The sequence below is a fragment of the Myxocyprinus asiaticus genome, chromosome 28 (assembly GCF_019703515.2).
Source record: "Myxocyprinus asiaticus isolate MX2 ecotype Aquarium Trade chromosome 28, UBuf_Myxa_2, whole genome shotgun sequence".
Lineage (NCBI taxonomy): Eukaryota > Metazoa > Chordata > Actinopteri > Cypriniformes > Catostomidae > Myxocyprinus > Myxocyprinus asiaticus.
This window is the reverse complement of record NC_059371.1, coordinates 10,260,717-10,286,340: the sequence shown is the minus strand read 5'-3', so window position 1 is coordinate 10,286,340 and position 25,624 is coordinate 10,260,717. Positions and strand designations below refer to the sequence as shown.

At 38.6% G+C, this 25,624-nt stretch overlaps 1 protein-coding gene across 4 annotated transcripts in view; it reads right to left on the bottom strand.

Moving 5' to 3' along the window:
* The window catches only part of LOC127419279 (extracellular sulfatase Sulf-2-like), a 223,310-nt gene that overhangs the window by 25,310 nt on the left and 172,376 nt on the right, over positions 1-25,624 (bottom strand). For all 4 annotated transcript variants that reach the window (XM_051660559.1, XM_051660560.1, XM_051660561.1 and 1 more), the window contains 7 exons: positions 19,539-19,690; positions 18,453-18,622; positions 9,782-9,932; positions 7,966-8,141; positions 4,281-4,409; positions 285-341; positions 21-153 (listed from right to left, as the gene is read on the bottom strand). In XM_051660559.1, the coding sequence (XP_051516519.1) occupies positions 21-153; positions 285-341; positions 4,281-4,409; positions 7,966-8,141; positions 9,782-9,932; positions 18,453-18,622; positions 19,539-19,690 (968 nt within the window). The remainder of the gene's footprint in view (positions 1-20; positions 154-284; positions 342-4,280; positions 4,410-7,965; positions 8,142-9,781; positions 9,933-18,452; positions 18,623-19,538; positions 19,691-25,624) is intronic.

Here is a 25,624-nt window from a genome sequence, read left to right as displayed (position 1 = left end):
ATGTGTATATGTTGTTGTACCTGACCGATCTGTTCACATGGCGTCTGGTACTCGGCGCGATGGCACAGGTCTTTCACACGTTGGTATTTGGGGAGGTAGTTCTCCTCCTCAGCCAGGTCTTTCCCATCATTCAACACTTTATGGAGCAGTTTCCTGTCACCAGACAAGAAAAGAAAACGTTCATGTATTCTGAATAAACAACCCCAGACCTTTCATTCCAAAAACCCAGAGCTCACAAGCTGTTTTCACACATACACGCACACATTTAATTTGCGCTGACTCACCCCCTCTCCACCAGGAACGAGTCCCTCCACACTTTTCCTTTCTTGTTGAACTGGAACCTGCAATTAGGAGAGACGGATGGATATTGATCTACTGGCTTTGTTACTTATCATCTGGAACGGCTAATTGGCCTAAAATTGGTCGACTCTCAGTGCGCTCTATGATTGCCCTCAAACGGCAAATAAATGCAACAGGTTCTGTACTGAAAAAGAGTGAAAAATTGCAAAGTAATACGATCAAAAAATGGCATGGTGTCAAACGGGTTCAGCTGCACAGAAATCCAGCCTGCAGTTTAAAGTGATTTTTTTTCCCTTCTTGTGCCCCTGATGATAAAACTGAATAGATGATCTAGAAGTGATATGGAGGTGCTGCAACAGAAGTGCTATGTGCACCTCCTGACCTTCTCTGCAGATATGAGCTATTGATCAATGCTTTCACAAGCCCATCTCTGATCTCTGCAGGAGTTTCTGCCAGATTTAGGAGTGTTCTCACAGGTCTTGTCTTTCGCTGGTCTATTCGCATTTCTATTACTATTGATTATATTACAGCTAACCCTAATAGTGATGTCTGATTTGCATTTTGAAAAAATATATAAAATAAAAATTATATATATATATATATATATATATATATATATATATATATATATATATATACACACACAAAGTATAAAAAGAGAAAAACAAATTTATGTGTTAATGTGCGCTGCTCTCATTCAACCGTAAACACTTTCCCGCCGAGCTTATCTCTTAAAGAGACAGTACCAATTTACATGAATATTTAAAGGTACAATCATACATTATGAAATATTTTCACTTCAGAAAGCACTGTAAATATGAATTTCACAAATACAAATCTATAACAAATCTTTAACAAATGATTATTATTTTTATAATATAATTATTAATTCTATTTTCATTAGGTTCCAACCTTTTTTCCAACCTTTCAGTTTGAAATTTCAAACATTGACAACAGCTTGTATCATTATAAAAAAAAGCTAATTCATGACATCATAAAAATTGATAGAATGTGAAATATGAAAATAAAATGTACAATCTTGCATACTATATTGCATGAAATCATAAATGAAAACTAATATATATATTTTTATTATTATTATCATTATATTTATATTATATATGATGATGCCCCCTTCTCTGTTTTCTTAATATCTTTTTAGTTTTCAGTTGCATTACGCTTACATGTTGTCAAAAGTCTGTCGAATAAAAGCAAAAATGTACTAGCCAATGGCGATTCATTCTCCAATGTGTCCGTAGATGGTTGATATGTGCAAAAGTGAATAAGTTAAAACATCCGTGAAAATCAGGTAGCTACAGCAATGTGAGAAAAAATAATGAATAAATAAAATTACATATTTTAAATAGGGCTTATAAACACAACACCTTGAAATATAAATATAAAGTATAAACACATACCGCTTCGAGAGCAGATCTTTGCAAATAGGATGGTTTGGTTATTTGGCAGATTAACTGTTCATGTTTTCACTTTGTGTGAGTTTTTTTTTTTGCATCTTGTCAGCAGTGTCTGAATTCCTTCTCCAGGTTATTCTTGACAAAACGTGACAAGCCATATGCTTTGTGTGCTGTTTCTGCCATTCCTTAAACCAAGTAAGTCTAAAAGACTCAAATAGCCAAAAAGTAGTATTTGTCACATCTAATTTTCTGCATTTCTGTCAAGAGTGAGTGTGATCTGTGTCTAATGAGTAATGATTTACTCTATGAATAAATTATGCAGATTACTGTGTACTGCTTATGCTTTACTGCAGGATTCCCCAATTAGTTTTCACCACGGGCCAAATTCTGTCAGCAATACAAAGCCAAGGACCACCGCCCTCGATGTTAAGACAAAGTGTTTGTGCTGCTACTATTATTAGTATTATTATTGATATTATTATGACTATTGTTGTTTTTATTGTTTTTGTTGTTAAGTCACAACAACTATTCTGACTTTTTTATTAGTTTTTTCCTCAGTATTTGTAACAATTATGAACATTTGTTTGTATACAGATACACAAAACTGCACAACTTTGCTTGTTGAAAATTAAAAATGAAAAAACAAACAAACAAACTAAAAACTTTAATGAACAGTCTGGATCTCCATGTCCTCCATGTGAGTCAGCTGTTCCTGCTCATCTCCAAACAGGATCTCCTCCCTGCACTTTCCCTAACTGCAGATTCAATTATTAGGCATATTAGCATTAATATTGTTGTTGTTCATCAGGATAATATAACAAAGTATTGCAATAATTTCAATAAAGACCGTGAGTGTTTTCTTATATATTATTTTTAATCTTATGCATCATATTTTATACTGTACTATACATATTATTCTTAATGTGCACTATTCCACGTGTATTTATATCACTGTACCTTGTGTTATATCATCCAGGCATTAATCCAGACATTATAAAAAGGGTAGTTTCGAGGCTTTGGGAGTCCGTTTGGAATATACTCATAGCAAAATACATGTGCAAATATAAAATAGGACATATATTTATGCAACATATTATGAAACAGTTATAACAAATTAGGTAACTAAATGCTTTAACAGTTTTCAGTATATTAATCTCTAACAGCTGTAGGTGCAGGCAGGAGACTGGTATAAATGTTTGTAGAACAGCAACGGGGTGAAATTGTTTTTCGTTTTTATTTTTTACGGACTCTGTGTGTATAGACAGAGATTCAAAGGGTTCTGTTATAGACCCTTCGTCGGATGTTCATCTCGCAAAATCGTCACGGATTTGGTGTGAACAGGCCTTAAGCGTGGGCCAAACATTTGTCTCTCCGGCCCGCGGGCCGCCTATTGAGGAAACCTGCTTTACTGTTTGTCGATTTTAGACACACTGCTGTTATTTTAAGTGTTTTTTATTATTATTTGATTTTAGAAAATATTTTTAAATAATTCTTTTGAGTAATGAATTGGTTGTGAATGTTTTTTTTTTTTTGTTTAACTGATTCATTAAAATGAACCACCTGAACAAATCGATTTGATAAAATGAATCAGACTTCCCAACGCTAAGTTCCTATTGCAATTTTGTGCAATGGGCATGATGCGTGCTATTACTTTAAGTGACCAGATGTACGATTTCCTATTGGCAGAAGCCAAATGGGCAAAATAGTACTTGCATTTAAAATGGAATCTGAGCTATATCTACTGTAGACACTAAAATATCATAAAGACTCTTTTGAATTAGGCCAGCAAGCAGCCACCTAGCAAACACACAGAACACCATTAACCACCCAGCAATTCCCTAGAAGCCACTCTGAACACCTTAGCAACCGCATAGCAACACACTAACAACCACTCAGGACACCTTAGCAACTGCTTACTGTAGCAATGCCCTGACAACCACCTAGAACAGTTTAGCTTCATGACAGTGAGTTTTGCTCAGGCAAGCAACTCTTACATTTACAACAGAAAATGTAAAAACCTAGGTCTTTAATTAGTATTTGTCTAAGCACAAGGGAGGTGGGAGGTGTACCCCTCCATCTCCCTGCTAGTCATTTTTCCTGAAAGATCCTCTTCCCCAGGATTTCTTATTTACTGTCCACCCCACCTCCTGCAGAGATACACATCTCTTCCTCTCATCTAAAAAAAAAAGCGATCTGCAGTCTGACGGAAGAGTACAGAGATGAGATTTCAGCAGGTGTCACCGCGATGAGGGGTTCTGTGCCAGTTGGATGTCGGCAAAGTGCCATCTGCTGCCACTCAGTAATAATGAAGTGAGCAGAGGTGTTCTTCTTGTATCTAATAGCCAGTGTATTAGGTTAAAAGCAATGCGTAATTTTTTCTCAGAAAACTGAAAATGTACTTGTTTGCATTACATATTTGTAATGAAATCCCAATCAAGTAATCAAGTACTGCCCTGCATTTGTTCTCACTTTCTGTTTCTCTCTGACAGAGGTGACATTAGGGAAGATAGCCCTTTTCATGTTGCCTTTAAGTTATAGGCTGAGTAAAAGCTGAAGGTCTCTTACCTGTTCATGACACGATCAGTGTCCAGGAGTTTGAGGATGGACTTGCCATCCATGTCTGGTGGAATGTCCATCCCAGCAATGTCCAGGATGGTGGGGGCCAAGTCAATATTCAACACGATGTGGGGGTTGCTATGGAAACACAAGAAGAAGTTGGCATTTGACAAGGTGGTCAGAAAACTAGATGAGCAGAGCATGAACCATTGACTGAAAACAAGATGAAGAGATGAATATGAAATGAAAATTCTGTAATTTGTGAATAGGGAGAATGGAAGTGAATGGGGTCAATCTGTACACATTAAAATGCTCATTGTTTCAAAAGTATAGCAAGAAGACACAAACAATATGCGTATTAACATGATTTTAGTGTGATAAAATCACTTGCTAACCTATTTATGTAAAGTTTTCACTTTATATTATATCCAATTTTTCAACTTTGTTGCCATGACAACATACCACCATAACCACTGTAATCCCCATAAATGATGATTTAAATAACTTTACAGCTCAAATAACACACAAGTTTTAACAGAAGAATTAATGTGTGCTTTTATAAAATGATAAGTTTCACATTTTTGCTTTTAAACCTCCACAAATTGGCCACATACACTTCTCTTGTAAGTGCCTCACTGTAATCTACATTTTTGCTTCTTTTTTTTTAAGGAGAGACGAGTTGAAAATATTTTTTGTGGTAATCAAAATTATGCCACAAATGCTGTCAATTAAGCTTAACTTGTATTGAATCTGGATTATTCCTTTAATGCACAAAGTTTGAATATGTGAATACGTTTGTTAATCACTGATTATTAGTGAATAATGACTTAAATTTCGGCCTGTTCCTCAAACAAACGTATTGTACGGTAAACCTACTGATGACTTTAAATATAGCTAATATGGTTTATACGGTAACTTTTATGGAAGTTCTATGAAGCTTTTGGTTATTTTTTAAGGTTGACAGCTCATGGTCACTGTCTTGTTTCTTTAGTTAGACATTCTGAAGACATACTGTATGATAAACTCATATGGACATAAACCCAGCAAGCTATTAAATACACACAGAAATTACACTATTTACAAAAACAGTTCTGTGCCCCCTTACACCCTCAACATGCTGTACTGTATCTTAAGAAATGATTCAAGCTCCAGTTCACTTTTGATATGCATCCATTTCAATTCACCACTTCAAATCCTATGAATTCAAAAGCATGAACGTCACTCCTGAAGATTAATCCAAATACTTATTTTCAAAGTTTTCAAGCAGTAAATTATGTTCATCTCTTAAATTTGATTTAATTCCCTAATGGCTCCCTTACTGTTAAATTGATCCCAGCTGTGCTTCTCTTGACCAGATTCTCTTGCCAATCTTTAAACCTTTATCCTCTTTTCTTTGCCTTCCTCTCAGAGTAAAATGCATAAGCCTTGTGATCTTCACATGAGTGGACTTTACTGCTGCTAATCAGCTTTTCTGAGAAACAGAGTGAAGCCAGATCAGGCAGCAGAGGTAAACAAGACTACAGCCTAATAATATTAAACACTGACCTGAGATAGAGAGAGAGCAAGAGAGGGGGATCTGATGTGACATTACAATATCAAATATAATATCTAACGTAATATCTAAAATTAATATATAACTCCAAATGAGCATTAGAGAGCATAATGGCATCACAAAAAGCTCATAAAGAGTAACTCTGGGTCCTCAACAACAACAACATTAAACAAAACAAAGATTATTTCATTTAACCATGAATATGATTTTTATAAAATGTGATACCTTTTTTTTTTTTTTTTTACCCGTGACTAATACCACTACCACTGTTATATTTGTATTACTAACAAAAAAGTACGAAAAATTACCATAGTAATACATGCTTTGGTAACACATAGTGGCATGGTAATACTATGGTATTCTTTTAAGTACCTCAGTGTATCATGTAAACACCATGGTAAATTAATATGTTTATTATTCACGGTATACAGTTTGCATACCCTGGCAGAAATTGCAAAATTTTGGCATTGATTTTGAAAAGTCTTTTATTTAAGGATAGTGATCATATGAAGCCATTTATTATCACAGTTGTTTGGCTCCTTTTTAAATCATAATGATAACAGAAATCACCCAAATTGCCCTGATCAAAAGTTTACATACCCTTGAATGTTTGGCCTTGTTACAAACACACAAGGTGACACACGCAGGTTTAAATGGCAATTAAAGGTTCATTTCCCACACCTGTGGCTTTTTAAATTACAATTAGTGTCTGTGTATAAATAGTTAATGAGTTTGTTAGCCATCACGTGGATGCACTGAGCAGGCTAGATACTGAGCCTTGGGGAGCAGAAAAGAACTGTCAAAAGACCTGCGTAACAAGGTAACGGAACTTTATAAAGATGGAAAAGGATATAAAAAGATATCCAAAGCCATGAAAATGCCAGTCAGTACTGTACAATCACTTATTAAGAAGTGGAAAATTCGGGGATCTCTTGATAGCAAGCCAAGGTCAAGTAGACCAAAAAAGATTTCAGTCACAACTGCCAGAAGAATTGTTCAGGATACAAAGAAAAACCCACAGGTAACCTCAGGAGAAATACAGGCTGCTCTGGATAAAGAAGGTGTGGTTGTTTCAAGGAGCACCATATGACAATACTTGAACAAAAATGAGCTGCATGGTCAAGTTGCCAGAAAGAAGCCTTTACTGCACCAGTGCCACAAAAAAGCCTGGTTACAATATGCCCGACAACACCTTGACAGCATCTGGCACACTGTAATTTGGAGTTTGGAGTGAGACCAAAATAGAGCTTTATGGTCACAACCATAAGCGCTATATTTGGAGAGGGGTCAACAAGGCCTATAGTGAAAAGAATACCATCCCCACTGTGAAGCATGGTGGTGGCACACTGATGTTTTGGGGGTGTGTGAGCTCTAAAGGCATGGGGAATCTTGTGAAAATTGATGGCAAGATGAATGTAGCATGTTATCAGAAAATACTGGCAGACAATTTGCATTCTTCTGCACGAAAGCTGCGCATGGGACGCTCTTGAACTTTCCAGCACGACAATGACCCTAAGCACAAGGCCAAGTTGACCCTCCAGTGGTTACAGCAGAAAAAGGTGAAGGTTCTGGAGTGGTCATCACAGTCTCCTGACCTTAATATCATCGAGCCACTCTGGGGAGATCTCAAACGTGCGGTTCATGCAAGACGACGAAAGACTTTGCATGACCTGGAGGCATTTTGCCAAGACGAATGGGCAGCTATACCACCTGCAACAATTTGGGGCCTCATAGACAACTATTACAAAAGACTGCACACTGTCATTGATGCTAAAAGGGGCAATACACAGTCTTAAGAACTAAGGGTATGCAGACTTTTGAACAGGGGTCATTTCATTATTTTCTTTGTTGCCATGTTTTGTTTTATGATTGTGCCATTCTGTTATAACCTACAGCTGAATATGTATCCCATAAGAAATAAAAGAAATGTGTTTTGCCTGCTCACTCATGTTTTCTTTAAAAATGGTACATATATTACCAATTCTCCAAGGGTATGCAAACTTTTGAGCACAACTGTATATCAAAGTACCACGGCATTACCATCAAATACCATCACTGTACCATGGTCCCACCACAGTACCTTCTGTCTGGGATGTCTTTGACGTGTCTCTTGGATGGCACAGTAAGGACGAGGGCACTCACCTGCCTCCTGCCTCCACATTCGGGCCACGGATGTAGAAGGGAACTCTGATGTCGAATTCATAAGGCATAGATTTGCCCTTGACCAGTCCAAACTGACCGATGTGATAACCGTGATCAGCCGTGTAGATCACATATGTGTTGTCCAGCTCCCCAGTGTCCACCAACATGTTATAAATCTACATTCAGACAGGACAGAGGACCCATGACAATGGTATAATAAATAGTAATGTACAGTAGGCTACAACAGTTTATTGTAGTTGGTGTATGTAAAAGGTTTGGCAACATGGAACATTTCAGTGTGAAACAAACAGAATTAGAAAGTAATGATATGTACTGTCATGGCTCTATGTAATCTCTCTATTACTTTGTATTTAATGGGGAAACTAGCACCATGTTTTATTAGAAATGAACAGTGGTCATTTTGTTTTGGACATACCGTTGTATTTATTGAAGTACCTTGTGAACACCATGGTATATGAATATGGTAATCATTCATGGTATATATTAAAGGACCATGGTATTACCATCACATACCATCACTGTACCATGGTATCATCACAGTATTTTTGTGTAAGAAATGACTTGGTTTGAATGGTCAGGTTTTGCCTACACTGTCAGGACCAAAGTTTTATTTAGCTATACTGTACTTGGTGGGGAAAAATTTTACTTTTTGGGGGCAAAATTGTGACTAGAAATAAGCTAAATCTGACAAAATCTCAATTGAAAAACAAAAACAAAATTCATAATAAAAATAAAATATGAGTGTTTCTTTAACTTTTAGGCACTTTTAGCACTGTGGACTTGTAAAGTCTCGTTAAAAAACTTTTCACACTTGCACTACTTTATTTAATTTGTCTACTAACAATTTCACCCTTTGTTATCATAGTATCATGATGAATCATAGAAATATAATGCATTTTTATACTTCAATATTGAAAGTCTGGGACAAGGCTAAAACAGAAAAATCTAATACAGTAAAATGGTGTTTAAAAAGTACCAAAAATAAATGATGAAAGTATGGCAAAAAGTGTCTAAGTCAGTTTTATTGTGAACTTAATATAATAATAATAATAATAATAATAATAAAAGAAGCTGTCAGGCATGTTCAGTCATAAAACTCATGGCACAAGCTGATAGGTTCTTTGAGCTTGTTATCTGTTAGCTCCTTCACGTGTGATATGTCAAGCCAGTTAGCTCACATGGTTAAAGCTGATTGGTCCTTTGATGTGTAATCGGGTAGCCAATAAATTTGCGTACTCTCTCTTTGCTTAACATTTAAATTTGCCCAGTTTTCTAGATAAGCCAGTTTCACTGCAGCGTGCTGTGAGTTTTCTCTGGAACCCTCCTCCTCCCCAGCTCCACCGGTCTAGATCTGCTACAAGGCGATTGTATTTACAGTACGTCTAGTTGAGCAGCCACAGCATGTCATACATTCTTGATGCAGTATGTCTTGTTTTTGTCTTATTGTGCAGCAGCATGTGCACCTGCTGAACTCAGTATTGCTGTGTACGTTCTAGCAGTAGCAAGTCTTCATACTTGCTCTGCAGCAGCAATATAGCAGATCTATTCCACCAAGAGTATTAAAATGTCATACCAAAATTAATGTGCAACATTTTCCCATGAGTTGTCACAAATAAACTGTTAGTTTTAATAAAAACATCAACCCCTGGGACATTAATTTAACTGAAGTTTTCTTTTAGGGATAGGGTTGGATTAATCTGTAGTCATTATAATTGGCTTGACATAAAAACAATTGTATTGTACAAAGTCTATTGTATGTCTCCTTTTAGATAGCTAAGTAAATGCATGTGTGTACCTTCTCCACACTGTCATCCACAGACAGCAGCGTTTGCAGTCTCTTCCTCTGCAGCATGTTGGTGAACTCCATATGAATAGGCTTCATGGGGCCGGTGTAGCGCATGATCCAGTGTTTGTCCGGATTAGGGGCATAGTTATAACTGGGCGTTCTGAATGGGGAAGAAAATTCACAGTCAGTGGCCCTGCTAGACTGTGACTGAAGAAAATCGAGAGAGCTTCTTCAGAGACTGTTTGTCATCTTTGTTCTGCTGATGTTGGAGGAAAGCAAGCGGAGAGATTTTGACAGCTGGGATGTGTCTGTGTGTAGTTAGAATTACAAATGACAGAAACCAATTCCTCTTTCTCCCTCTCTTTTCCCCTCAAAAATGACACATCTCAATTTTACAGTCTCACGGTGACTGACTGACTGACAATCAGTGAATGCTATGGTTGTTCAACCATTATCGAGGTAAACAGAGAGAGAGAGATAAGTGTTTGCTAGCTCCTCTTTCTCTTGCGACAAGCTTGAGAGGCCTATTAGAGTCAAACAGCACTTACACTATTATTGCCTTTACAGTTGTGATTAAAAGCACCCAGCTCTGTTGTTTACAGCCATTACTTAAAGCCCTTCTACAGACAAATCAATGTGAGCATCATCTCGCTGAGCTGTTTGCTGTCCGGACTTGTTTTAAGGGTGCCATATATTTAGAACGATAACAACGAGACAAGGGACGATCTCTCTTTCTCACTCTCTGGTGGTGTATCAGTCTATTTCTGTGTATGTATTGGGACCTGAAAGGGACCTAGTGATCTGTCTACATAGACAGCATTTTCAGGCTTTTATATAACATTTCTACAAACAAGAAGTTAGTGATAACACTTTACATTAATGTTCGCTATGTTAGAGGTTTATAAAGGGGTACATGAGTGACTAATAAGTCATTTACAAATTATTCATCATTATCAATCATTATTATATATCACTGATATGCAGTTATAACAACATGAATAAAAAGGGCAACATTTAAGAAATACTTGCCAAATACTGAGGTTTTTAATGTACATGTTATAAATGCATAATCGATCAACTTATTTATACTTACACATGAATGCCCTAATTCTGGATTTATGTCACAATGTCCCAAAACATATAGTAGATTATTCTTTCATGTCACTGGAGGGTTTAATAGTGTTGAATAAGTGTTATTCAGCATTTATAGCATGAGGTAAAATGTCTCTCTCTCTCTCTAGCTATCTCTCTGGTGTATCTGTCCATTTCTGTGCCTGTACTGAGACCTTAGGGGTCTAGTGAGCTGCCTGCCTGGACAGCATTTTAAGGCATTGAAGGTGCGTACACAATATCTAGTGTGACACTCCTTTTATGTAACAATTCTATAAACAGAAAATTAGTGTCAAAAATTTACATTAATGTTCCCTCTGTTGAGGTTTTATAAAGGGGTTCATACAATTCTATAAATAAGGGGCTATAAAGGGGTTCATAAATGACTAATAAGCCATTTACAAATGCATTATAAATAATTAATATGCAGTTATAACAACATGAATAAAAAGGTTGACTTTGCAATATTTGCCAAATAGTGAGCTTTTTAACATACATGTTATAAATGCTTAACTGTCTTAATAAATAAAGTTAGTGGTAACAATTTACATTAATGTTCTCTATGTTGAGGGTTTATAAAAGGGTTCATAAATGACTAATAAGTCATTTACAAATGCATTATAAATCACTGAAATGCAGTTCTAACAACATGAATAAAAAGGTCGACTTGTATGTAATACTTGCCAAATAGTGATCTTTTTAACATATATGTTATAAATGCTTAATAATTAAACATTCATACTTGCACAATAATACCCTATTTCATGATGTCACAATACACTAATTATAAAACTAACAGATTATAATGAGATTAAAAGGAGTGATTTTCATGTCACTGGAGGGGTTACTAATGTTGAATAAGTGTTATTCAGCATTTATAACACAAGTTAAAGTGTCTCTTTCTCTAGCTATCCCTCTGGTGAGCTGCCTACCTAGACAGCATTTTAAGGCATTGAAGGTTTGTACTCGATTGCTAGTGTGACACTGCTTTTATGTAACAATTCTATAAATAAGGGGCTATAAAGGGATTCATAAATGACTATTAAGCCATTTACAAATGCATTATAAATCACTTATATGCAGTTATAACAAGATGAATAGAAAGGCCAACTTTCATGCAATACTTGCCAAAATAGTGAGCTTAACAAATATGTAATAAATATTTAATAAATAAATGTATTCATACATACACATAAATGCCCTATTTCATTATATATGTCACAATACACTAAAAACAGATAATTATAATGAGATTAAAACAGGGGATTTTAATATCACCGGAGGGTTACTCATGTTGAATAAGCACTACTTAGCATTTATAACATGTGAGGTAAAATCTCTCTCTCTCTCTCTCTCTCTCTCTCTCTCTCTCTCTCTCTCTCTCGCTTTTTCTCTCTTTCTCTCTCTCTTTCTCTCTTTGTTCCATCATCTTTATTGGGCTACATAAAATCCTTTTAATCCTCTCAGAACTGTCTGTCTCCCTTTTCCTCTCTCTCTGTTCAGATTGTATTTTTTTTTATTCCCTCCATGACAAGAGTAATGGATGAAACAGGTGCAGCAAGATCACGTGGCGATGGGAACAGGAGGATTTTCCTATCGAACAATAGCGTTTGGCGAGCAAGTACATGCTTTCCTGACTATTTGTAAGGATTTGGACGATGTCTCTCAGTGGCCATGTGACAGGCTAAGGGGCAACAAGGGGTTAATCAAATACAGGACATTAGGAAAGGTGCCAGGTGGTTTGCAGTGGACTCAACTGAAAGAATGAGGATGGTCTCTGTAATTCTTGATGGAGCATTAGAACAGGAAACAGTTTCCTGCACTGCTTTTCAGAAGCGAATCTACAACTCCGCAGCAAGAGAAATTCTCAAGTATGTAAGCTTGCAGTCTGAATTGTGATTAAAAAGCAGTGTACTGAGAAATAACAGGAAAACAGCACCCCTTTCTATTGTGTTGTGTTCGCTCACTTCACTCAAAAACAAACATACAGTGCGACTAGTTTAGTCCAATTCACAAACGTACAGGTTATCATTCTGACTCAGAATCATTCCCTGAATGAACTCACAGAATCCATCTGAGACTTTAACTGAATTAACATTAGACTCACTCACTGAACTGCAAGTCTTTACTTTCAGTCATGTGTGCTATGAGTCGCCATGTGTAACATTACAAATTTTGAGGACTGAATGCATTACGTGACATGAAATGCAGCATGATAAAATGCAGTTTTCACTTAACCGCATTTCGTACACAAAGACAAAAGCCAGTTGCATTTAGTCAATGTAAATGTAAATGTCAGCACTTCGTTCCATGCACAAAATCAGGTTTTGGTTTAGAATTTTGTGCACGGAAAGAAGTGCTGACTTTACTCTGAAACTGACAGAAGTAATTTCATGAACCAGAATGCATATCTCCTCCACATAATGAGCATTCCGTGGACAAAATGCATTTTGTGACATGCTGAGTCACGAAATGGAATGTAGAATAAAAAATTTACTTTTGTCATGAAACTCTGCAATGCACGTCACTGCCACGTAATACATTCAGTTCATGAATTGAGTCATGTTACACATGGCATGACTCCAAATGTAGAAAGAACTGTTGTTTCATGTAATTAAAGATTTGTGAAAATGAAATCAGATTCATTACACTTGTTCATATGACGTGTAGTTAAATATACATACTTGCATCATTTTAATAAAAAATAAGAACATCAAACAATAAATTGAATCTTTAAAATATGTCATAAAAATAATACTGTAAAACCAGAATCCTGTAGGAAACCATCTATAGGAGACATGCATGAGTGTGTGTGTGTGTAGTGTGGGTTGTTTTTCATTGCTGGGAAAAGTTACATAATTAATTGCATTGTTTGTTTTTATTGGTGAAATCGAGATGACATCAGACAAATAAACACTGTAAATTCCAGACACACATGCTGGCTTGAGCTGTCACTTTGAAATGATGATGTATGTTTTACAGAAGCCATAAAGTGGGTAGGTTTGCATCTTTGGATTTTATCTACTGCAACGTTAGATCAAATGCCTGTTAAATAATATATATATATATACTAAAAGTAATCAAGTTCACATAATCAAACATTAGTGCATTTCAGAGTTTGCATTTTCCCTATAAGATTACATTTTTACTACACTGACACTCATGTTGTGGTTTGGGTTAGGGCCAAGTAATAATCAGATATGACCATATTGCCCAATAATTGAAATCCTTGTTGCTGTTCTGCTTCAATACATTATGCACCGCTGTCTAATTGTCAATAAGTTGGTGCAGGAACAACATAATGGTTTAAAAAAAGTGTTATTTTTTAGCGTGCTCAGTAGTCTAACACCGCTAGTCAATGTAATTTGAAATAGCCAATCAAATCGATGAAGGCGGGACTCAAGTTTAAGAAGCTAAGCGGGAATCTCGTGGATTATTCCAGCGCCACGCATCAGCAAGTGTTCATGTTAAGAGTGTTTGTGTCATGTAAGGTGAAATTATCTAACTAAACATGCAATATTTGCCCAATGTTTTATAATTTAAATGTGAACCTGAACACTGCCTACCTAAATTTACTGTAGTACCTGAATAATAACACATCCTGTTTAATGGCACACATGTTCAGCACAGGTAACTCTATCGCCCCCTTGAGTACTGAAGTTTCTTGCCACCACAGCATTTGCATACTTGTGTAAACCAGTGTTTCCCAACCTTTTTTCTGCCACGGCACAATTTTTACGACTAAAACATTCTACGGCACACCACTATCCCACATAGGCTAACCATCGTCAATATTTTTCCTTTTTGAGAAATTGTCCATGTTTTCTGTCCGTCTTAGTAGCGCGTTTACTTGTAATGTTTGAAATTTGGCTATAAAAAAAATACAAATAAAAATAAAGTCACATAGGTAGGCTACGCTGTGTAAGGTCACAGGTGGCAAGAGCACTAAATGGGTACTGAAAAAACAACAAATTTGCTTCTTTTCTCATTTGTAGATTTGTTTTTGCAATGCCACAACAAATTACAGGGATGCAAACTCATGAGGGGCGAAAAAGGTAAGACAATCACTGGTCCACAAACATTTTTTCTGGGGATATTTTTTTTAAAGAAAAAGCTAAAAGCACCAATTCCAGCTATTTTAGTGATTCAAGTTTATTCAAGTTTACAATTGTGCAGAATTAGCTGCAAAATAAAGAGTATTTTGGGGAGGCTTGCTTCTGTTTCACAAATTTGTTCAATTTTATTTACTGATTAGTTCAGTGACCCCTTCTGGAAAAGTCACTAGGTGGCGACAAATGAGCATCTTATGTGCTATGAGTGAGTCAGTGAATCATTTTGAGTCATTCATGACCGAAATCTACCAAGTGACTTTATAGTGTTTAAGCATTAAAAGAACAAAGCAGATCTATAGTCTTCCTTCAGTCTGAGCATTATGTTTCATCCAAAAAGACAACAATAATAGTCTAATAATAGTGAGTTTCAATAACGTCTTTACCTTTTCCTTTATTAAAACTTGCATGGCTACAAATTTACTGACTTCAGTATAAGAATTATAAACACAAAGCAGATCTATGGTATCATTTTCCTGCAGTAGCCTATTTAAACAGCTGAGCATGACTTTTATCAGAAAAGACCACAATAATAGACAAATAATAATAATTTTGAGTTTCAATAATGTTCTTTCGTCATTGTAAAGCGCATTTCACATGAGTTGAGTTGAGGCGTCAACGCTCCGTTCAACGCAAGCGTCAAGCGCCACATTGCCCTTCACATGACAAGAGTTGCAGAAAGCGTCACAGAGGGGCGATTTTACGAGTTTGCCAAATAAAAAAGCGGGAGGTGTGCACAATAAACATTGAAAACATGTATTTGCAAGAGAGAAAAAAAGCTTGCAGTTCTTTGATAGAAGAAAGTAATAAAAGGACTCGTTTATGTTTAGGTCTAAACGTTTTCTTGGTGAATTTAAATTAGTTCAGTAACTGGGGTCTCTGATATTCGTAAATGATATGATCATATTTAATTAAAAGAAATTATGAGACATTCAATGTCTCTTCACAAATTTGTAAAGTTTTTGAATATTTCTTGTTGCTTAGTACTCTCAAAGACATTATTGGTGAAGCAAAAACGTGTGTGTGAAAAACACTTTGGTGTAAAGTGATGTCACTTCATAGACTTCAATGTATTCTGCAGCGCTGACACGAGTCATGTGAAAGACCCTTAACACGTATAAATATCAGTCACTTTTACACATGAACCATTGCTCTTCACAATCACAAAAGTGATCAATTATGGTTTCAAAACGGTGAATTTCTCAGAAAAGTGAGGAGTTTGGATCCCTGAAATAATAATTTTTTTTCATGCATTTATTTATTTTGTGGAATTTGATCATTTTCCACGGCACACCTGACAATCTTTCATGGCGCACTGCTGTGCCGCGGCACAGTGGTTGGGAAACACTGGTGTAAACTTCTGTTTTAAGAATGCTGGATAGGCACTGGTATAAATTGATTATGTACCTGTGTGTTGTGAATTTTACTAATGACAAAGAGTAAATCATAACACATCTGAGCTGTGGACTTCTAGCAAGTGAATTCTGAAATACATAGACACATGCATCCAGAGGCTGAATTTGTGAGGTTACTAGGTGCACAAGTAGACATAAAGAGCTATAAAATGAGATTTTGAGATTACTTGGTAAACATACAGATGAGAGTGGTGTCATAAAGGCTTTGTCAGGCAAATCCAGCCACCTAAAAACAATATCACGTGTAGACAGGATTTAATCAAGACTGTGTGTGCATAAACGATACAGATATTTCACAGCCATGTGTGTATTTAGGAGTATATACGTGTGTATGTGTGTGTGTGTGTGTGTGTGTGTGTAAATGGCAGAATGGCAGTGTCTCTCTGACAAAGGGATTACAGACCCTGGGAAAGGCAGAGACAGAAACAAGAGGATTTATCTGCTGGAGGGACAGAAATGGAGAGATGAGATGAATAGAGAGAGTGATACAGAGGAAAAAAAAGGTCTGGCACCAGCTGGCAGGCAATTAGCAAGAGAGCAGGAGAAACCAGAAGATAGAAAACAAGTGTGTGTGTGTATACATTAGTGTAAAGCAATAAGGGGTTTATCTATTTTAACAGCTCTATTGAGTAGCACTTGAATCGCGAGATGTCAGTTGAGAATCTTATCCACAAATTACACCATTCCCTCTCCTCTACCACTGACTGAATGTGAACATTCTGTCTGTATACAATTTTGTTTAAATCAGGGATGCACGATTATAACAAAAATCATAATTATTGATTATGCGTCCACTGAAGTCTTCCGAAAACTCAGACTGAATTCAGCAGGACTCGAAGGTCTGTCAAATACTACACATCCCCTATCCCTTTCATGGTCGCTTATTAGACATGTTTGCTAATTTGATAATGCTCTCAGCTACTATTAAGAGCTCTCTCAGCTCCATTTAATACAATGTAGCATATTCAAAGGTACACTAAAGAAATTCTGGGTTTTCTATTGGCATCTGTGTTTGAAACGTTAAAGGTGCAATATGTTATATATTTACTGTACTAAAGCATAAAATTATCATAATATGTTATCAGAGAATTAGGAAACATGCTAAGTTTAAATACTGGCTTCTCCAAAAACAATGCTACAGCCAGTATATTCTACTTTGAAATGTCCGTTCCAGGCCTGAATTTCTGTTTATGTTTTGGCTTGTGTGATCCCGCTCACTGCTCAGTTCCAGTTGTATTTCGACACCCTGGGTTGCCAGATTTGAAACAAGTTAGCAGGCAAACACAGCGTGGTGCAGCCATGGATGCCAGTAATACATTTAGCTAACACTGACAGAGTTATAAAAAATCCACATGAGCTGGTTTATAATTTGCAAACAATAAAAACATTGCAAACGTATACATTAGCTAATCAACTTACAGTGTAAGGCTCGTTGCTTGCCATTGTCAGTTTGCTTGTTCCTGTTGCGTGTCCTCAACCTGGCAAACCGCATGAGCTTCGAGTCTAGGGAGGAGGGGGTGGGGGAGACAACTCTCTCCAATATTTTGAATTTGGACTGCAGTACCCATTTTAAACGCTTGATGTCAATGTTACATATTGCTTCTTTAACTTGCAAGGTACTTGCAGAGGAACATTGTTGATTGCGGAGGATGAATGACGGAAGCCTGAAATTTCCCAACAAATCAAACCCGAAAGTTCTGAATGTAAATCGGAGTAAGGCAAGAACACAGATTATTTTATGTACTGGCTCAATAATGGTATTTTGTACACTTTTAGGAACACTGCAGTGTTCCTTTAAATGTTTTCTGCAGATTTTCCCTCAAAATCAAAGCTGAAAATGGGTAAAAAAATAAAAAAATAAAAATAATTAGCTTATTCCATATGGATCTATATATCATTCTAATAGTACCAACATTATGTTAATAATGCAAAATTAAATATATTTTACACATATCTTGGGTATCAAAAATCATTAAATGAAGATTTGTTCTGATCATAACACATAGATCGGTTTGAGATGATAACAGCTTGGTGGTTTGAACTCACATGTGCTGTGAGGCATTAGGGAAGGCAGTGGTGTACTGAGGGGCCGCATCCTCCGGGCCATGTGGGGCAGCGTGACTGATCACCATCAAGACGGGTCTGTGAGGGTAGATCTTCTTGGACATGCGGAAGTAACTGATGCTGTCGTTGGTTATGAGATCTGTGAGGTAGTCCTGCAAGAAGAAGACAAAAATGAAGAGACAAAGATCAGATCATTACATCTTCTACTGATTAAGTTTGCATTTTCATGTTCAGACAGAATCTTGGGACTTTTTTTCTGCATTGATTTTGGGGGGATATCTGCAGAATTCTGCAGAATAGTATTGGTATTAAAGGAATAGTTCACACAATAATTCTCTAATTTACTCCACCAAACCTGTATGACTTTCCTTCTTCTGCAGAACACAAGATGAGGAATTTCACAATGGCTTATGATTAAACCTTGCACGTTCATGCATTAACCAGAGAACTTGCATTGTTCACACGAGAACTTGGCTGAATTTGCCTTTGCAAGATTTAAGTGTGAACCATTTTGAAAGAGCTTCTCTCAGGGTGAGTAAATGATGACAAAAAAATTCATTTTTGGTTAAATTATCCCTTTAAATGGATCTGAGAGTAATACACTCTCACACTTAACGATAGCTGAAAATATTATAAAATTGTCCAAAATGTTGAATAAATGACTTTTTGAATGATAGTCGCTCTAATTTTCCAGAAATCTGCAGAGCTTTCTGCGTAGTTCTGCGAGCGCTGATTCCCTGTGAGCCTGCTCAAAAGCAAACTGTTTTGTTGTTAGAGAGACTGAATTCCACCCATTGCAATGAATGGTGAAAAATAACAGAAACAACAAACAGAGGAATCTTAAATTGAAAAAAATTAAGAGCAATGAACCCTGACATCTGACACTGACCTTTTAGAGACAGCCAATGAGAAAGAGGTATGGAGAAGTGGGCAAGTGGGAGACTTTGTTATAAATCGGACTAACAAGACTATCAATCAAACTGCTATAGAATGGACGGATTCATGAAAACAACTGAAGGAAGGACAATAAAAGAGGGTTCCACATCACTGAGTACCTCACATACAGACCTTCGAGTAGTCAAAGCCGTGTTTCTCTCGGACGCCGTTCCTGCACAGGGTGTAGTTGTAGAAGTGCGAATTTTTCACCATGGCGACCCACTCCTTCCATCCCGGAGGAATGTATGTACCGTTATACTCGTTCAGATACTTCCCAAAGAATGCTGGCAAAATACATGCACAAGAGAGAATAGTTTTCATTGAGGGACATTATCAAACACAATTAAACATTTCAACATTCAGCTTATGCCAATTGGTTTAATACTGTAGAGTGGCACAGATCAGAGTAGTGTTGAGTAGAGTAGAGCAGAATAGATCGTTTAAAGTAGAGCAAAATAGAATGAATATAGTAAGAGTGACAAAAAGTTGAATAAAGCTTAAAAGAGTAGATCAAAGCAGAGCAGAATAGAATTGAATACAGTATAATAAAGTAGAGAACAGTAGATTAGATTAGTGTAGGTAAGAGTAGCGCAGAATAGAATGGAGCTGCAACAACTAATTTATAAAAATAGATCATTATTGATAATGAAAATCATAGACAATGAATTTCATTATTGATTAGTTGGATAGGCCTATATGTGGTGAGCCCGGAGATGTCAGTGACGTAACTTTACAGTAGTGAAAGATGATTGCATGATAACTCTTTATACGAAGACAAGTTGAAGCAGATTAAACACGACGCAAGTTGTCCAGCACACGAGATCACTTTATAAACACTTCAAAGAATATCATAATGTGGACCGGTTAATGTGTCAGGTGAGTTGACAGAGTGCTTGTGATGTTTGATGTGCTTGTGAGTTGTCTTTCTCCAGTGTATGACTTACAGTTGCTGCTAGTTACTGCTATTTTATTAGTTTTTTAATGTATACATGTTATAAATTCAAAATCGGGCACATACTTCCATTTCGCAAAACTGTTTGTCTTTACCACAAGCGAGTCTCCGTTAGACTTCAATGAGCAAGCGAGCATGCACATCTACATAAATCAAACCGATCACAATAGAGAAAGGGAGTTCAATCACTTTGATTAAACTGTGCTTTGCAGTTTAGTAATAATGCAACATAATACCTTGATTTCCATTTCAATGTAATCAACTGTGCAGCTTTCATGATTATCACACCGATGTCTCAGAGGTCAAAGTGTGCCATTTTTTAAAGTGTTTTTTAGATTGTTTCCCCTCATCATGTAAACGCATGTAATATAGTGAGCATTGGGATGGGACTTTTCAGCGCGAGTGAATCTACAACGCGTGTAAAGATTTTAAACTATAAATAATACTGAATATAATGTATAATAATGCTAACGGTCAAGATTTTTGATAGTCCCGATAACAAGTAAATTTATATAATGGCAAATATTATTTTACAGGATAAGCATACTGTACACTACCGTTAAAATATATTTTGTTTAAAAGAATAGTTTAGAAATATGTAATAAGTGACAATACTATTTAAAAAATTACAATATTAATTTAAAATAGTTATAATGTGTGTAATCAGTAAATGTATTTACATAATTTTGTATTTTTCAGCTGGCCAGAATAATTAATATTTCTATTCTGATGTCACCATTCCCCTCTGCTGGGCTGATTTTTAGTCGCTTTCCATCCCTGATGGATCTTTTTGCACTTTATTAAACAGCACTTTTTGTTAGGTTTTACAAGTAAATGAAAGGAACTGTTTTGCATATGTCCTGAAAGTAATAATAATAATAATAATGATATTAAAGTTATTAAAACTTAACTTTTCATGATTCAGGATTTATTTGAAATTTTGTGGGAGTATCGAATTGTGAATTTAGTACCTTGAATTGAACCAAATCCTTATTTACCTGATTAATCAAATAAATAATCGAAGATTAATCGATTACCAAAATAATCGTTAGTTGCAGCCCTTTAGTAGAGCGAAGTACATTATAGTACTGTAGATCAAAGCAGAGCACAGCAGAGTATAATAAAATACAGCAGAGTAGAGCATTGTACAGTAGAATAGTGTAGATCCAAATATTAGAGCGGTACAGAATAGAATTAAGTAGAGTACAGTAGAATAAATTAGCATAGATCAGAGCAGAGAAGCATTGAGTAGAGTATAATAGAGTAGAGCAGAGTAGATCAGTGTAGATCAGAGTAGAGTTGTATAGAGTACTACAGAGTAGAGCAGAGTTAATTGGAGTAGAGCAAAACAGAACACAGTTGCATAGTACACTAGAGTAGCATGGATCAGAGTAGAGTTGAGCAGAGTATAATATAGAACAGCAGAGTTGATTAGAGTACAGTAGCACATAATATAATACATTAGAATACAGCAGAGTAGAGCAGAGTACAGTAGTAGCATAATTCAGAATAGAGTTGAGCAGGGAATAATATAGAACAGCTGAGTTGATTAGAGTAAAGTAGAGCTGAATAGAATAAAACAGAATAGAGAAAAAGTAGAGTATTGTAAAGTAGATTTGAGTTACGTGAATCAGAGTATAGTAGGGCAGAATAGAATACAGTAGAGTAAAGCAGAGTACAGTAGCATTGAGTAGAGTATAACAGAGTAGAGCAGTGTAGATTAGAATAGAATACAGTACAGAAAAACAGTGTAGAACAGAGTAGAGTTAAGCAGAGTAAAGCAGAATAGATTAGACAAGATACAAGTAGAATACAGTAGTGAAGAGCAGAGCAAAATAAAATAGAATATGGTACACTGGTGTAGAGCAGAGTAAAATAAAGTAGAGTACAGTAGAATAGAATAGAGCAGATTATGGCACAATACATATGATTGAAAAAATAAAACAAAGAGTACATTAGAGCAGAGTATAGTACAGTAAAATAGTATCATTAGAGAACAGAGGAGAGCAGAGTAGAATGGAGCAGAGTATTTTAGAATAGAATAGAGCAAAGTAAACTTAATTATAATATGCTACAGTATATGCTTGAAACCGTCCTGGTTACTTGCATAACCTCCATTCCCTGATGGAGGGAACGAGATGTTGTGTCAATGTAGTGACACTAGGGGTCACTCTTGGGAGCCCGAGACACCCCTGGTCTTTGACAAAAGGCCAATAAATATTGGCGAGTGGTATTTGCATACCACTCCCCCAGACATACGGGTATAAAAGGAGCTGGTATGCAACCACTCATTCAGGTTTTATGCTGAGGAGCCGAGACAAGGTCCCGGCCATTTCAGCGGGTAATTCAGCGTTATGGCAGGAGGGACATTTGTGGCCTTTTATCCCCTTTTTTTCCCCCACTCCCCCAAAAAAAGGGGGATTATCCAACTGGGCCTACCAGGTGTGGAGACCACACCTCACCCAGAGAGAGGGGGGGTATTTAAGTGGAAATACGTTACATGGTTTTGCCGAGCTATGTCGGAAATATGCCATGTGGAGAAGTCCCATGGTAGGTCCTACCCTACGGAGGAGGAGTTACTACAAGCATGGAGACTGAGCAGAGGGGCCACTGCCCAAGGAAGACGCAGTTTGCCAACAGGGAAACGAATTAGCGGAAGATATACGTCGCATGGGATTACCTACGGGGAACCACCACATGTGGAGCACCTACCCCAGTACAGGGCTTTAGTTAGCACGTGTACTGGGCTGGCAGCGAGTCTCTCTGAAAAATCGTCTGCCACAGGGCTCGGAGAAAATCAACCAGGGAACACAGTTTGTGAACACTACTGGGAGTTAACAGCGTACGTCTTCAGCTCAGGGGAGGTGAGAGGCGCTATGCACAAGCGATACACCCGGCCGGCTGCCCCGGACTTACCTAATTGTGCGTGCCACTACACGGGACGAAACCGGTTCCACCCGGAGGTTGTAGAACCTCGCAACGTGTTGGGTGTTACCCAGCCCGCTGCTCTGCAAATGTCTGTTAGAGAGGTGCCCCTGGCCAAGGCCCAGGAGGCTGCTACACCCCTGGAAGAACGGGCCTGTAGCCCTGCCGGGGACGGCACGTCCTGGGCATGATATGCCATAGTTATGGCATCAATGAGCCAGTGGGCGATCCTCTGCTTGGAGACAGTGCTTCCTTTTTGTTGTCCACCAAAGCAGACAAAGAGCTGCTCAGAGACTCTAAAGCTCAGCGTGCGATCCAAATAGATGCGTAAAGCACGCACCGGACACAGCAACATCAGGGCTGGGTCTGCCTCCTCCTGGGGCAGTGCTTGCAGGTTCACCACCTGGTCCCTAAAAGGGGTCGTGGGAACCTTGGGCACATAGCCCGGTCGGGGTCTCAGGATCACATGAGAGTAGCCCAGACCGAACTCCAGGCACGTTTCGCTGACAGAGAACACTTGCAGGTCTCCTACCCTCTTGATGGAAGTGAGTGCAGTCTTCAAGGAGAGTGCCTTAAGCTCAGCTGACTGCAAAGGCTCAAAGGGGGCTCTCTGTAGACCCTGAAGAAATACAGAGAGGTCCCATGAGGGAACGAGGCGTGGTCTGGAGGGATTCAGCCTCCTGGCACCTCTCAGGAGCCTGATGATCAGGTCGTGCTTCCCTAAGGACTTACTGTCCACTGTGTCGTGGTGTGCCGCTATAGCGGCTACATACACCTTCAAGGCTGTAGCGAGGAGTGTGAGGTCCGAGAACCACATCTGGGTGGGCCAGTAGGGTGCTACCAGGACAACCTGTTCCTCGTCTTCCCTGACCTTGCACAGGGTCTGTGCAAGTAGGCTCACTGAGGGAAATGTATATTTACGAAGTCCAGGGGGCCAGCTGTGTGCCAGCGTGTCTATAGAGGTGCCTCGGTCAGGGCTTACCAAAGCGGGCAGTGGGACCACCTGAGGGTGGAGCCTCCACTCTCCACTGAGGGTAACCTGCTGTGACAGTGCGTCCGCTGCAGTGTTGAGGTCGCCTGGGATGTGAGTGGCTCGCAGCGACTTGAGGTGCTGCTGACTCCAGAGGAGGAGACGGCGGGCGAGTTATGACATACAACGGGAACGCAGACTGCCTTGCCAGTTGACATATGCTACCGTTGCCGTGTTGTCTGTCCGAACTAATATGTGCTTGCCCTGGATCAACGGCCGGAACCTCCGCAGGGCAAGGAGAATTGCCAGCAACTCGAGGCAGTTGATGTGCCAACACAGCCATGGGCCCATCCATAAGCCGGCGGCTGCGTGCCCATTGCAAAAAGTGCCCCAGCCCGTTTTGGAGGCATCTGTCGTAACCACGACGCACCTGGAGACCTGCTCTAGGGGCATGCCTGCCCGTAGAAATGTGAGGTTGGTCCAAGGGCTGAAGAGGCGGTGACAGATCGGCATGATGGCCACGTGATGTGTCCCGCGGCACCATGCCCATCTCGGGACTCGAGTCTGAAGCCAGTGCTGAAGCGGTCTCATATGCATCAACCCGAGCAGAGTGGCCACTGCTGAGGATGCCATATGCCCCAGGAGCCTCTGAAAGAGTTTCAGTGGAACTGCTGTTTTCTGTTTGAACGCCTTCAAACAGGTCAGCACCGACTGTACACGCTCGTTCGTGAGGCGCGCCGTCAACGAGACAGAGTCCAGCTCCAAACCGAGAAAAGAGATGCTCTGAACCGGGAGGAGCTTGCTCTTTTCCCAGTTGACCCGAAGCCCTAGTCGGCTGATGTGCGAGAGCACCAGGTCCCTGTGTGCACACAACACATCACGAGAGTGACCTAGGATTAGGCAATCATCAAGATAGTTGAGGATGCAAATGCCCACTTCCCTTAGCGGGGCAAGGGCTGCCTCTGCGACCTTCGTGAAGATGCGAGGGGACAAGGACAGACCGAAAGGGAGGACCTTGTACTGATACGCCTGACCCTCAAATGCAAACTGCAGGAAGGGTCTGTGTCGAGGTAGAATCGAGACGTGGAAGTACGCATCCTTCAGGTCTACCGCCGCGAACCAATCTTAATGCCGGATGCTCGCTATAGTGCGTCTTTGCGTCAGCATCTTGAATGGGAGTCTGTGTAAAGACCGGTTCAGTACTCGCAGGTCCAAGATTGGCTGCAACCCACCACCTTTTTTCAGTACAACGAAGTAGGGGCTGTAAAACCCCTTCTTTATCTCGGCCGGAGGGACAATCTCGTCAGATGTACCGGCGGGTGGGGCATCGCGGCGGGGCGGAGCCTGAGGTGCCACACCGTGTCGTGGCCG